Here is a 15664-nt window from a genome sequence, read left to right on the forward strand (position 1 = left end):
TTCTAAACATAGAAAGATGACTAACAGGCCAGCCACAATATACTACTAACACCGGATCCCTCTTTCCACATAGGGATACACAAGGCAGAATTCAAAATAATCCATCCTGCAACAATGAAAGAGCAACAGCAAATGAGAGAGCAGCAACAACTCTCCTTCCTTGCTGGTGGAAATGCAAACTCCTACAGCCACTTTGGAAGAGAGTTTGGCAGTTTCTTTAAAAACTAATCGTACTCTTACTACATGACCCAACAATTGAGCTCCTTGGTATCTATCTACCCAAATGAGCTGAAAACTTACTTCTACACAAAAACCTGCACACACACGTTTATAGCAGCTTTATTCAAAACTGCCAAAATTTCAAAGCAACCAAGATGCCCTTCAATAGGCTAACGGATAAACAAATTATGGTACAATCATACAATGTAATTATTATGCAGTGATAAAAAGAAATGAGCTATCAAGCCACAAAAAATCATGGAGTGGGGTGGGGTGGGGTGGAGTGGGGTGGCCCGATGGCTCAGTTGGTTAGAGCGCGAGCTCTTAACAAGGTTGCTGGTTCAATTCCCGCATGGGATGGTGGGCTGTGCCCCCTGCAACTAAGATTGAAAATGGTGACTGGACTTGGAGTTGAGCTGCGCCCTCCACAACTAAATTGAAGGACAATGACTTGGAGCTGATGGGCCCTGGAGAAACACACTGTCCCCCAATATTCCTCAATAAAATTTTTTTAAAAATCATGGAGGAACTTTAAATGCATATTGCTAAGTGAAAGAAGCCAATCTGACAAAGCTACATACTATATGATTCCAACTATATGACATTCTGGAAATAGACAGTAGAACAATCATTGCCAGGGGCCGGGGGAGGGATGATTAGGTGGAGTACAGGGGATTTGAAGGCGGTGAGACTATACTCCGTATGATATTGTAATTGATAGTGTAATGATGGATACAGGTCATCATACATTTGTCAAAACTCACAGAATGTATTGTGCAAGACAAAGAATGAACCCTACTGTAAACTAGTAAACTATGTATTAATACTTTAGTTAATAGCAACATATAATATTGGCTCAGCAACTGTAACAAAGAAACCACACTAGTGCAAGATGTTAATAACGGGGAAACTGGAAGGGGAGGCAGGAGTGTGGACATATATAGGAACTCTCTGTACTTGATGCTCATTTTTCTGTAATCCTAAAACTGCTCTAAAAAAAATAAAGTGTTAATAAAAAAATAATAAATTTAAATTTAAAAATGATAAAAGTGAAGATTCATTTCCAGAGAAGGAAAATGAGAAGGGTAATAAGTGTAATGATTACAGTACAGAAAGATGACTGAGCATAGAGCACTTCACAATCTCCTACCACTACTGGTCCCTCTTTGCTCATCAAGGTCCCAAATCAGCCCCGGGACAGAGAAGGCATAAACAACTCAAAATGGTCTATGGCCCTGGCGCCCCAAATAACAGAAACAGACTATCATTTTACCTAATGGTTTCAATTTGTCTCCAATGAATACTAAAACTTGTAACAGATAGCCAACATGAACACCAGTTTCATCTCTTCAGGCTTCAATGAGCTTCATGTTGATGAGAGCCAATAATGCTAGGTAAAAAGATCAAGAAGCCTTATAGTCTGGAAGGAATCACAATCTAGGAGAGAAAGTCAAAAAGAGCCTTAGGAATCACAACCTAGAAAGGAAGATCAAAGACAACACTCAGGTAGAGTCAGGGGAATCGCAGAAATCTAGAAGCATACAACCTTGGCCTGAATACCCAAATATCTAATACCAGTTTTCTTAAATCCTTAGCTCAGTCAACAGGCCTTCATTGTCCTTCATGGAATATGACAGAGATATTTCAGCTCACTAAGTAACACCTTCTCTTCCTAAAGACACGATGCTGACCCCATTCGGAGTCAGTTCTAAGACATTCTGACTCCGTCCTGCAAGACTCCAGGTTTACAGAACGTATCTTAAAGCCCTCTCAAAGAGCAGCTGAGAGCCCAGATCTGAGGATCTGCCCATGAACGGATCAGACCAGGGGTCAGGACGACAAGAATACCTAACTTTTCCCTCTGTGGTTGACATTACTGTTCCTACCTGCCCATGTCCTCTATGGGAATGGTTTCCACTACCTCTGCTGAAGGGGCAGACTGGATAACCACGTCTAGACCATGTCATTGTAGCCCAGTGGGGTAGACATTTGGCCCAACCTGGATAAATCAGGTTTCTGCCTGGTAATCTGTAACTGCAACACTGAAAGCCGGAGCCAGAAAGCTCTATGAAAGCTAAAGCTCATTTGGAAGGCAATAAACAGGTCTGAGGTTATCAGTAGCAGGTCCAAAATTTCCATCTTGAAGAAGCATTAGGGGGTGCAAGTTAGCTGATGGGGAGTGAAGGAGTTCTCTCTTGCCACTTTATTCACATAACATTTATAAAAAGAATGAAAAATGTCAGTTATCTTTATCCAAAAAAATGGGGGCAGGGCAGTACTGATTCAGCTTGTGAGAAAAGGCGAAAGACCTCTCCATCCCCTAGCCACAACTTGGTGCGGCCAAAAAGCGAACGTGTTGGGCCCTGGGTATAGTGATAAGTAAGTAGAAAACAACAGTCTGAAGAACCAAGCAGAAAAAAAAGATAGACACACAGATCAAAGCAGAGATGAGCTTCAGATCCTGACAGCTCTCCAGTTTCCAGGAGGCCTTGGAACGCTCGCTGCATTCCTGCCCTGCTCCCACAAGGGTTCCCAGCAACCCCCCTTTACCTGAGTTGGTGTCAGTGGGTTTTGTTCCCTGCACTCAAGAGTTTTAACTGAGACACTCCAACACATTCAGCCTGCTGTCAGGCTCCCCTTTCCTGGATGCCTCCCTCAGTGACTACCGATTAATTGGTGGCTGAGTCTTTTGGGAAAAGTTTATTTTCATTTTACTTACTGACTCTGGAATATAAATTATGTAGCCGATGGAGAAAACGGGCCAATAAAAAGAATATCCTAAGTCTGCTTTTTAGTAAGTCTTTAAAACTTACTCAAGGGGAAGTGTGGTTTAACAATGTAGATTGCTGTTCCCTTAATAACAGGAGTAAACCCAAATCAGCCACCCACAAATCTGGCAGAGAAAACAATAAGATGATGGTGCATCAGTTAAAGCCACGTGTTTCTAAGTACGGGTACCATGCCAACTGAAATGTTTTTAGGTGGTCCTTGCAGACAGCACTAGATAATACAGTGAGAAAGTTGATCTCTTTTCTAATACTTCCTTTATATTAAGGAGATAGTCTCAGATTGGTGCTAGCCTGTCACTTAATATTTGCTAATTGAACGTCTTTTTTTTTTTTAAAACAGGTCACAGACAGTTTCACAAGTATCAGAATCTAGTTAAGACTTTAATACCATTGTTTTGTTTTCATTGCACTTATTGTTATGGTTTTGTTTTCTCAGAGCAGTGACAGTCTTTCCATGAATGGTAATGATATAGATTGTTTTTAAATAAATTTAAGTTTAAAAGTCAACTTAGAAAAAAATATTAAGTAAATAACAGTACAGATAACACTATAATAAAGCTAAGATCATCAGAATGACAAAAATTTGAAAAACACTGGGTTAAATCATTGGCAAGGGATTACAAGAATTTGTTGAATAAATGAGCAACCCACCCTCCTGGAAATGTTACACCTGATCCAGACTAGAGGAAGACAAAAAGCTAGTAACACAGATTAGAACAAAGGATCTTGTACCAGAAAAGTAAATATAAATATATGTGTGTGCGTGTGTTCTGAAGACTATGGGAATATTTTTTCTTTCACACTTTTCTATTTCTATTTTGCGAATGCTGACCTAGCTATTCCTGTATTCTATACAAATCTATTAAGTGCCATACCGGACCATCACTTCCACCCCTCCACTCTTCCTAACCACTAAAACATTTTAAAATGGATAATAATGGTAAAAGAAAGCACTGGTGCCCACTAAGTCACAAGAGTACAAACTCGGTTGAGAACCACATAGCACAAAAGAATCATTTTAGCAAAAGGAGAATGAATAATACAGTAGGTGTTCTAGTAAGGTCATGGGTGGTTTTCAAAAACCAGAAGTACAACACCGAAACTAACCAACTTATGAGTAACGAGATATACTCTGAAGATGTTTGAACTAATCAACGTTCTGCACAGAAAAAGCATTTCCAAACTGAAGACACCAAAAATAGAATTTCAACCCTCCACATCTCATCAACCCACAATTTCACAATTATTCACCCTGTCTACTTCTACCCTCAACCATATTCAGCAAGAGCTGACTGAGATCACTGGCAAGGTTTCCAACAGTTGTAAAATCATAAACCTTGGCAATTCAAATAATGCCGTAACAAAGCTAGTGGTGCTGCTGAATCTAAACTTGGTAAAGGTCTGGCCTCTCTCGTAAGAATGCCTGTGTTCAAATCCCAGCGCTACAATTTAGTAGCTGCAGCTCTGAGCAAGTTAATCTCTGGCCTTCAGTTCCCTACCAACACCATCATCTTACCACCTAACAGGATAGTTAGCACACAAATAAGCACTCAATGCTGACATTGAACTTTTGGCTGGTGAGCAAGCACCACTGTGGGGGGAGCTTCTTCAGCTAATGAATGTCTGAATTCAAGAAACTATAATGGTTTGAGGCACTAATGTATTTAAACACAAAAGCAGGGGCTGTTCCAAAGTCTGGAGGGCAAAAGTGCTAAAGTCAAGGACAGTCTGTACCTTTTCTTTTCCTATTTCTGCCAGTTTATAGTAGTCGCCCTGGAAGGCCTAAAGAAAGCCTCTTCTAATACTCTTCCCATGTAACTATAACAAAAGCTACATAATTCTGGCTTCGGCTTTGAGAATACGACTTGTCACTTCTGGTTAACATGTCCTGATGTTTAGCAATGTGAAATGGACAAGGTTTTTCTTTTTGGATAGTTCAAAACACTATGAATTCTAAATGACTTATGGAACACCAAAGGCGTTTTATTTGGTCCTCAAGAACAATTTTAGAAACCCAAGTATTCTTAAAAGTATTGAATCTTGGGGAGGCCAGTTAGCTCAGTTGGTTAGAGCACAATTTGTAACACCAGCGTTGCCAGTTCAATCCCCGCATGGGCCAGTGTGAGCTGCACCCTCCACAAGTACATTGAAACAACTACTTGAGTTGGAGCTGATGGGTCCTGGAAAAATACACTTAAAATAAATAAAAGTTAAGAAAAAATATTTTTTTTACTATTGAATCTTTTTAGTTAAAGAAGAAAAATGATTTCAGGCAGCTGCTGCACAGAACTATAATGAGCCACAAATTGTGAACCATGGATTCAGTTCTTACCCTCAATCACCATTGCATATTTCATCCTTTCCCTCTGAAATAGTATATACTGGAGGGCAAAGGAATATGCAGCCCTGGGGAAATGGAAATCAGAGTCCTATCTCGGGCATTCACCACCTGTGTGACCTTTGGCAAGTCAGTGTCTTCAGCTCAAAGTGAGATGGTTTCTAGCGCAGTGATCAAGAGGGTGATCCTGGGACAGTCCAGAGGGGTTCAGATCCTAGCTCCACCAAGTATTAGCTGAGTGATTTTAGACAAATTGCACGTCAATAAAGCCCCAGTTTCCTCATCTGCAAAAAAAATGGGGGTGAAGGGGGCGTTGATGGGACTAGAAAAAACTACCCACCTCATGAGAATGTGTGAAGATTAAATGAGACAAGCCATATATGAAAAAGCCAACGACAGTTACTGACATATTAGCAGTCTGTGCGTGTCAGCTACTGTTATTATTACCCGTCTCACAGAGTTGTTGCTGGGCTCCAATGAGATATCAGAGGAAATAAGGCATCATACATATTACAAAATAAAAGCAGGGCCAATTGTGCCTGAAACATAAAGTTCTCTCTTCCCGGAGCCCCCAAAAAGTTAAATGATCTCGGCCATGCGGAGAAGCCTCCATGTAGTAACATCCACACGAGACACAGGAGGCCTAATTCTGCAAACACCACTGACCTTGAAGCCTCCCTCCCCATTAACTGAGACAGACCAAGACCATACAAACACCCAAGAGGAAAGGAAACGCAAAAGGAACCGCTGTGCAATGACAGAACGTCTCGATTCCGGAGAAGATGTGTCTGCCTGACCCAACCTGTGACTTTTTACCACCAGGGGAGCAGGATGACATCGAGGGCCTCCTGCGGTATGAGGAAGCCTTATGGAGGGGCATCCACTTAGCAGGCGAAGACAAGCTGCAGAAAGCAAACAAACAAACGAAAAAAAACACACAGAAAAGCTGCAGAAAGGAACAGCCCTCGCAGCAGCCCTGCAAGCCTCTGGGACAGGGGCTATGACAATCTCTTCACCGCAGTTTTGGGCCCGAGACCCCCCACCCCCACCCCGCCGCCTCCCACGTGCGCCCACAGCAGCTGTGTCTCCAGCGCGGAGCTCTGCACGCGGAGCCTTGAATAGGGAGGGCCGGCTCCTGACTCGACTGGGTGACCTTGGGTCAGCCCCCTCCCCTCTTGGGACCTGTTTCTTCTGGTGCACCCGACAGGGCTGGTCAGACGAGCCCCTAGGCCACGTTCCCAGAAGGAAAGAGTCGTCAGTGAGGGCTGTTCCCTCAGCTAGCGGGTCCCACCCTGACGCCGGAGCCGGCTTCCACCTGCGGGGAGACCTCAGGCCTCCCTCACCACGCGTCCCTGGCGGTCGGGCCGGCTCTGCCGACCTGCCGCTGCCACGACCCCGCCGCTGCCACGACCCCGCCGCTGCCACGACCGCGCCGCTACCGCCTCGGGGCTCGGGAAGGCCCGGCCGGTGCCTACGCGAGGCCGCTGGCTGCGGCCTAGAGGCCCGCGCGGCCCGCCCCCCACGCCCGCCAGCCCCACTCCCGGGCCCGCCGCGCCCCTCCTGGGCCTTTGCCCCGGCCTCGGCAGCCCTCGGCGCGTCCCGCCGGCGACCAGGTCGGCCCCAGGCACTCACCGTAAATGGGCCGGAGGCGCCTGTCGTTAGGGTCCTGCACATGGCCCCGCGTCGCCATGATGACAAGCGCAGAACCACAGTGCGCACGCGCCGGACGGGCCCCCGGGAAGGGGCTGTTAAAGGGGCAGCGCCGGTCTCGCTCGTGTATCGCGATAGTCGCGGGGCTGCGACCCAACGCAGCGACGCCACGGGGACGACGCCCCCTCCCGCCCTCCGCCCTCCAATGGCCTCTTCAATGCGATCTTGTCCTCCCCTGTGATGGTGGAATCCACCTAGCGAGAGAGGCGGCTGTTGTTCATGAAATCTCTTCCGAGTCACCTACTGGGGTGAGAGCAACGGAGGGGAGAAACTCCGTCAAAGTTAGGGCTGGGCTTCTCGTGCTTATTATCCTATTTCTCCTCGGTGCTGAAGGTCCAGTTAGACTTGTCTTTGATTAATCGTTGCAGAACCAGGAACTCCTCTGGGAGCATGACCCAGGGGGCAGAAGGGGAAAGAGGCTGATCGACAGTAAAAATCGGCCAGGAAAGTCCGGGATCCCTTCGCCCCTCTCTCGGGGCTCAGCCAACTAAGAAGCATCCTAGGTTAATAGTAATCCAGTCGATGTATCTGCCAAGTATATTTCAATAAAGCTGGAGGAGAAAAGTAATTCAGCTAGTATGTGCCACAGACACTGTATTGCAAGGTCTTTCAATGTATTATTAATGCTCGTAACAGCCCTAGTATCTCCCTAGGAGGTAGACAGTATCTTCATTTTTACCAATGGGTTTATTCATACACGTAATTGTGGAGTGCCTAGTATGTGGCATGCTCTGGTTTCGGAAAGGAGGGTACATGGATAGATAGACAGAGCTTTGGTGGAGCTTCACTTGTAGTGGGGGAGACAGACAAATGAGCAAAACAGATGTATTTAGGTGGTAATAAATGATACTGAGAAAAATAGACAGCGACTGGGAGTTGAAGGGAGGAGGCAATTTTATATAAGCAGTGTGGTAAGGGAAAGCCTAGCTGAAAAAGTGACAGTTGTCAAAGACTTAAACGAAGTGGGAGGGGGAGGGAGCCAGATCTGCTGGGCAGGGTCACGTCCTAAGGCGACACTAGTCACTGTGATTCAGAGGTCTTTCTGAGGAGAGAACTGAAGCCAACCCCTCTACTACGCTGTCGCTGTCGCAGGCCCAGTACAATGTCCCCATGGCAGCCATGACCCCCTGCGGTTGACCCCTTCTGCTGATGTGCCATCCCTCCCCCTCTCTGGGCCTCTTAGTGTCCGAGAAAATGATTCTCCAACTTTAATGAACGTCAGAATCCCTTGAGGAACTTGATAAACACGAGTTTCCTGGATTCTACCCCCAGACTTTCGGATTCAACCTGAAGACCACTCCGTGAAAATTACTAATTAAGGGATCTAGACCAAAAGTCTTTAAAATCCACTGGAAGAGCAAGTTAGCAATTGTCATCAAAATTTTAAATACGCATACCTAGAAAAAAACTGTAATGATAATAGTAACAATAATAGTACTAGTGTTGAGTTTATTGAGCACTTATTATGTGCCAGAAACTGTGCTAAGGCCCTTTTACATACGTCAGATCATTTCCTTCTCACAAAATAGTGGAAAAGGTACTATTGTGATCCTCGTTTTAAAATGAGAATTTTGAAGCACAGAGATGTTAGGTCATTTGCCCAAGATCATAGTGCAGTCTGCGGTGACATCTGTGGTGGTCTCAGTCCCAAATCCACACTTAGCAATTACACCAAAGTGTTGCAGTGGGTACCACTTAGGAGGGCAGATGTTTTCTCTTGTTACTTTATATACATCTGCACTGTCTGATTTGTTTACAATGAGCATTATTACATTTTTAATTTTCAAAAAGTTTTAAAATTTATATTTACAAAAATACACGTCAAGGCTTTTAGTCCAAAATAAAATCCTTTTATTCCAAAGAGATAATCAACAGAGTACAAAAAACACATAAACTAGAGATTGTTTCCTAAAAAGCCTAAGGTCCTAGCTGTCCATCAATAGGGACTGGTGAAATAAATTATGACACTATGAAATGGAAAAAAGCCAGCCATTACAATTAATGAAGTAGAGCTTCATTCATGGATATGGAAAGATGCCCATGACATATTGAGTTTATAAAGCAAGTTATAGAAGAGTATATATAGCATGAAAAAAAAATATATATGGACCGGTAGCTATCTAGCTAGCATACACAGATGTCATATGCATCTAGAGAGAGGTCTGAAAGGACAGTTAACAAATGTTAAGCTTCCTCATCTCTTAATGATGGATTTAGGGCCTATTTACTTCATTCTTTCAACTTGTCCTTATTGTTTGAATGGTTTATTTAACAATTTGTATGTCGGTAGCAATGACCATATCTAGCCCACAGACTTTGGTTTCTAAATCTACTGTCCAATGAGAGAACACAGGGCTCCTTGGGAAAATGGCTGATTCTAGGGCTGGGGCAAGACATATACCAGATAAGCTTGGAGCATCTTGCATTGCTAGAAAGTAGGGAAGTACTCAAAAACCTAAAATGGAAGGAGAACTGACTCTGGGTGGTGAACACACAATGGGATTTATAGACGATGTAATACAGAATTATACACCTGAAATCTATGTAAATTTACTAACAATTGTCACCCCAATAAATTTAAAAAAAAAAAAAAAAAAAACCTAAAATGATGGGAGGAGGGGCCTGTCAAAGGGACACAGCAGCCACCTGAAAGTGTTCCCAATGGCCAAAACTAGAACTATTTGAGCAAGAAATAAATAACATAGTATTGACTTATAACCTGAAGTATAAAGTAAACATACATGAGCCCATACTGATAGAAATAATTGAATGAATAAATGGGGGAGAAGAGACAAATTTTCCTTATAGAATGCTAAGCAATATGTGTAAAAACGCCCCCCTCCAGAAGGTAAAACTTGACTTTCCCCTCCTCCCTTGAATGTGGGCTGTTATTATTGACCAGTTTCCAAAGAGTTGAGTGTAGAAAGAGAAAATTAACAACTTCACAATTGAGAAACCCGGTAAAAACTACCTTAACTAAGTAATTAAAGTTAAAATTACCAGTGAAAATTCATGTTCATACATACCCTGATATGCGGTGATGAGAATAGAACTTGACTTCTGTAGTATTTTTTCAGAAACTGCATAAACCCAGGCTAATGATAAAGACATCATTTTAAAAAAATCAAATTGAGTAACATTCTACAAAATGCCTGACCAGGCATTTGAGTACTCCTCAAAACTGGCAAAGCTGTGAAAAAAAAAAGAAATGAGAAATTTACATTAGAAAAGTCTAAGGAGACATGAAAACTAAATATAATGCAATATCCTGGTTGGGATCCTGGGACAGAAAAAGAGCGTTAGTGGGAAAACAGTTGAAATTCAAATAGAGTCCAGAGGTTAGTCAATGTATTGTGCTAATGTTGGTTTCTTATTTTGACAAATGTAATATAGGATGTTAACATTAAGGAAAACTGGGTGAGGAATACATGGAAACTTTCTATATCCTCTTTTCAACTTTTCTGTAAATCTCAAATTATTCCAAAATAAAAGATTTTTAAATACACCCTTTTTAATAATCGGGGAGAGGGCTATTTTTCAAAAAACAAATGCACTACAAACTTTCATTCCAGCTCTGGCCCAAGGCTAACTAAAAGAAAATTCTAGTAGCAAGTGCCGAGAAATTCTTGTTGAGAACAAAGTCCCCTTCAATAAAGATATAATCTGTAATTCTTGAAAAATTATTCTTATGACTGAGGTGGCTTTACAATACCCCAGATAGAGAGGTTGGCGTTGGGGGTGGGAGGGCAGAGGTCTCAAAGTGGTGTCTAGTCAGCAAAATCAGCATCACCTGATCACTCCTTATACATGCAATGCAAATCCTTAGACACCGCCCAGAAACTCTGGGAGTGGGGCTCAGCACTGTGTATTTGTACAAATCCTCTGGTGAATTGCGTTCAGACAGAAGTTTGATTCTTTTCCTTTGGGTCAGAGGTGGGCAAACTACGACCCATGGGCCAGATGTAGCTTACTACCTGTTTTTATACAGCCTGTCAGCTAAGAATGGCTTTTACACTTTTAAATGGTTGGGAAAGTCAAAAAAAGAAGACTATTTCATGACGTGAAAATTATATAAAATTCAAAGGTCAGTATCCATAAGTAAAATTTTGCAGCACACAGCTATGCCTATTCATTTATGCATTGTCTATGGCTGTTTTGTTGGCACAATGGCAGCATTGAGCAGTTGAAGCGGAGACCATGTGGCCCAGAAAGGCTAAAATATTTACTATCTGGCCCTTAACAGAAAAAGTCTGCCAACTCCCGCTCTAGGATAATGGATTGAAGGCACTTAAATACTCCCAGCGTAGAGTTTTCAGGTGAAAAAGAATGTGGTATTTGGGATGTATGCATACTAAGATGATATTCATTGTTTATCTGAAATTCACATTTAACCAGGTGTCCTGTATTTTTATTTGCTAAATCTGGCAACCCTGTCCCAAAGAGATCTCCATGCTCCCGAAATCATGCTAACCAGCGAGAATGAAAGTCAGGAGCCCAGGTAAGCTGACCCCAGGATCACTCAGAGATAGTGTGGCCAAGGTATGACTGGGCTCAGGTTAGGCTTGTAAAGGGGAGAGGAGGGAGGAGACCAGAACTCAGGTTGGGCTTAGAGGAATAACATTTGTTCATCTTTGGCACTAATGAAAGAACTGGTGAGTCACCTGAGTTTCAAGAATTTCCCAGAATGGAAAAATACAGCACCTTCAAGGGGGCACAGAGGAGGCTCCTGGCCAGGACTGTGGTTACTTAGCTAGGTTCTTAGGTTCCCTTTGTTGGCCTGGCCCCAGAGGAATGTTGACAGGCTCCGCACCCCAATCCATGAACTTGGCCGGGCCAGAGCATATGGACCTACCTAACAGAGGCGTCTAGATCCTTGAGTCACTGTTCCAGGTGGACTATGTTTTCCTCCATGCTGAAACCCTGTTTGGCATCCAAGTAGGATGAATTGGCCTTTCTCTTGTCCCATTCCTACCTGTTTTCCTCAGAGCCTAAGGCTGAAGCAGTGACCTGGCTCCGGGCCTGTCCTTACCTGCTCCCTGGGAGGTAGCTTCCATCCACACCCTTTGGCAGGCAAGTATCATTGCAGGTAACAAATGATATGACCCCCAAGGGAGCCAAAAGCCCATTTTTCTTGCTGTACAATTCAGAACTCTGATGTATAAGAGCGGACATGGGAAAATCATTGTCTCATTCAATGGTTTCCATTTTCTTGATTTAGAATTAGGGAGTACGCCCTTCATTCTTCTCCTGTTTGGTGGGAGATATGCTCTGGTGAGAAACCCTCTCACTCAAGGGCAGTGACACACACGGGTGCATTGTGCCTGAATAGCGGAGAACACAGGGCGGGGGCTGCATTACCTGCAAGTTGTGGTGGTGCGTAGCTCCACCCGATGACTTTTCTAGTGTTCCTTTTCCATCTTGTAGATATGTTCTAATACCTAATCCTAATCCTTCACAGAATAAACAGAACAGTGACATATTTCATAGTGTTCATAATTGATTTCCTGTACTTTTGACAGTAGGATAAAAGCAACCCTGGCTCTGAAATCAAACGGGCGTGGGTCCAAGTCTGGTCTCTGACATTTATCAACTGTGTGAACCTAAGCAAGTGACTGAACATCTCCGCACCTCCATTTCTGCATTTGTAAAATTATGATACTTAAAGGACCTACCTCATAGGGTTGATGTGAGGAATAAATGCTCTGGTCCATGTAAAGAAACAGGCCGAAAGAAAGCAACAATCGTCATGTATTATTACTATCTTTAATATTAGCAATAACGTTATGACTCCCCTCTTTTAAAATTGCAGAAATCACCTCCTGATACCTCGAGACACCAGGAAAGGAATTGTCCCCATCTGACATGTCCCCTGGTAGGAGTAATATCTTGGACTTTCCCACAATACTTAGCATAAAGAAGGCCAAAAGTACGAAGTACAGAATCAAAGAGAGACAGAAATCAAGGCAAAGAAACACAGAAGTGGGAGCTAAGAGTTTGGGAGAACCGGTGTTATGGTCTTGATTTGGCCAATAATTCCTGATGTGATCTTGGGCCTCACGTTCCCCATCAGGAAAACAGAAGGTGGGTCTGAGTTCCCCTCTACCTCTCAATCGCCCCTGTGCAGCTTTTGTCCACCCCAGCACTTTCAATTTTGTCCACCAGGGGGCATATGAATGCCAAATTGCCCAGGCCACTTTCCAAATCAGAAAGGATGGATCTCATGTAAATTATTTTTTAATAAAACACAGCAAATATGAAATATTTGTAAGCTATCTATTTATAATTTTTGTACTCGAATTTATTGAGTGTGATTTACATATCATAAAATTCACCCACTTTAAGGGCACAATTCAATGATTTTAATACAGTTTACTGAGTTGGGCAACCACAATAATCCAATTTTAGAACAGTTCCATTCCCTGAATAACATCCCTTGTAAGCTGTCGTTTTAAAAATTATGGAATGTTTCACCACAGATAATTTATAAATTTTCATACATCCCACCCAAATACATCTATACATACTAGGGGTGCCAAAAAATGTACACATTTTAAGAGATGTTATCTATTACTTTTCGAAGTTGAATTACGATAACAATGTGTAGTATGATGTTCACCCAAAATACGGCATTAATCAAATGAATGCTAGTGTCTTTCGCTGTGTTACAATTTTAATAGTTTTTGCCTTTCTTGGAATGTGTATACATTTTTTTGGCACCCTCTATATGTAAAATAATTCACTGTCAAATTGTAAAAAACTATGGTGAAAAAACTTCAATTTTTGTCTGAAAGTATGGAATCCAAAACCACAATAAGAATTCAGCTCTCACCATATAAACTGTGTAAAGAACTTCCACAATTTACAGTGAAGTAAAAGGCATTTAAACCCAAAATATATGCAGTCACACCAGGAATAAAATAATTGCAAAAAGTGAAAAAAAATTATGAAATGTTTCAAAATCTGTAAAAATAAAGAGAATGATACCCAAGTATACATATCACACAGATCTAACAAATGTTAACATTTCGCAAGCATAGACTTAGTACTGCATGCACCTTTCTTCATCTCCCCACCTCCCTGCCCCTCCAGAGTTGTTTTAACATTTTCCTTCCATGTTTTAACATTTTATTGCATATGTATGTATCCATAAACAATATATGATAATTTTGTTTCCTTTCAAATCTCCAGTAAATGTTATCATCCTGTTGATACACTTCTGTAAGTTGCTCTTTTCACCTCATATTTGAGTAAATATTTCCTAATTGCATCTCATAAAGGTTATCCCAGTGTGCACTCTCACAACTAGTGTGTAAAAATGCCAGTTTCCCTTGCCAACACAGTGTGCTCTTGAATTTTTGTATTTTTGACTCTCTCATAGTGAAAAATTATATCTCAGTATAATTCTAATGCATGCGGCTTAGGTTATGAATGATATTTAGCATATTTTCATCTGTTTAAGACCAATTTATAATTTATTTTCTTTTATCAATCTGATCATGTGCTGTGGCCATTTTTTTTCAAGTTGTTAGTCTTTTCTTACCAACTTAGATTCACCCTTTATATATTAAGGAAATTAGCCTTATACCATAAATAGGTGTTTCAAATATTTTTTACAGTGTATTATTTGCCTTTTGATTTGGAGGATATGGGGTTTTCTTGCAATAAAGAAATATATTGGGGTTTCTTGTGCCTTTCCCCACCCCAATATTATTTTTAAATTACTTTATGAATTCTCCTTGTATTTTTATTGTTTCATTTTTAATATTTAAACCTTTGGTCTATTCGGAATTTATTTCAATGTGAATAACAAGGTAGGGTTCCAGTTTTATTTTATCTTTTCCAGTTGCTTCAAAATCTATTTATCGAATAACCTATTTTTTTCACAAAGCACATAATGCTATTGTTATCATATGCTAAATTTCCATATTTCTTTCTAGTCATGGAACAGTTTACAGGTTCCTTTCAAGGCCAAGTCAAAGCTGGCAGCCACAAATCAGAAGTCTTCAAAGCTGGCTGGATTGTGTTCTGAAACTTGACTTTTTCTATCCAGCCTCCAAGCTGTCAAACTCTGGGGAGAGCCTTGCCGCTGCATTTAGCTGCTAGATGCCAAAAACAGGCCTTTGATTTAGAATGAAGGAGCCTCTGGGAGATAGGATTGCTGTGTGGTCAGTTCTCTGATAAGAAAAAGCCTATAAGAGATTAGAACCAGTCAGGAAATTCACAACCTGATTCTAAAATTGATATGCAAATGTAAATGACCTAGAATAGCCAAGATAATCCTGAAAAAAAGGAACAGAGTAGGAGGACTTACATTGCCAGATTTCAAGACTTACAGTTGTTAAGATAGTGTGGTGTTGGCATCAAATACTCATAGACAGATTAGTAGAAGAGCCCACAAATTGACTCCTACATGTATGGTCATTTGGGTTTACGACAAAGGCCCAAATGCAATTCAATGGAAGAAAGAATCCCCTCCATCCACTAAATGGAGCAATAGCATATCTCTTAAAAAACAAAAAAGCCCTTTACCCCTACCTCCCACCATACACAAATATTAATTCAAGATGGGTCATAGACCTAAATATAAAAAGGAAATCAATAAGGCTTC

At 41.8% G+C, this 15664-nt stretch overlaps 1 protein-coding gene and 1 long non-coding RNA gene across 4 annotated transcripts in view; one reads left to right on the forward strand and one right to left on the reverse strand.

Moving 5' to 3' along the window:
* Nucleotides 1–7064, reverse strand: part of NAA25 (N-alpha-acetyltransferase 25, NatB auxiliary subunit) — a 55473-nt gene extending 48409 nt beyond the window's left edge. The window contains exon 1 of one of the 3 annotated variants that reach the window (XM_081036912.1): nt 6979–7064. In XM_081036912.1, the coding sequence (XP_080893038.1) occupies nt 6979–7036 (58 nt within the window). In that variant the 5' untranslated portion in view covers nt 7037–7064. Of the gene's footprint in view, nt 1–1492; nt 1604–6978 lie in introns of those variants that run through there. The other 2 variants (XM_081036911.1, XM_081036913.1) reach the window with 2 other exon arrangements.
* Nucleotides 7047–14778, forward strand: LOC308492227. The gene is made up of 4 exons (XR_013992480.1): nt 7047–7304; nt 11452–11554; nt 12042–12126; nt 12866–14778. It is a non-coding gene; the product is annotated as an uncharacterized lncRNA (long non-coding RNA).
* The last annotated feature ends 886 nt before the right edge of the window (nt 14779–15664 follow it).

The sequence above is a fragment of the Rhinolophus hipposideros genome, assembly GCF_964194185.1.
Source record: "Rhinolophus hipposideros genome assembly, chromosome: 24".
Lineage (NCBI taxonomy): Eukaryota > Metazoa > Chordata > Mammalia > Chiroptera > Rhinolophidae > Rhinolophus > Rhinolophus hipposideros.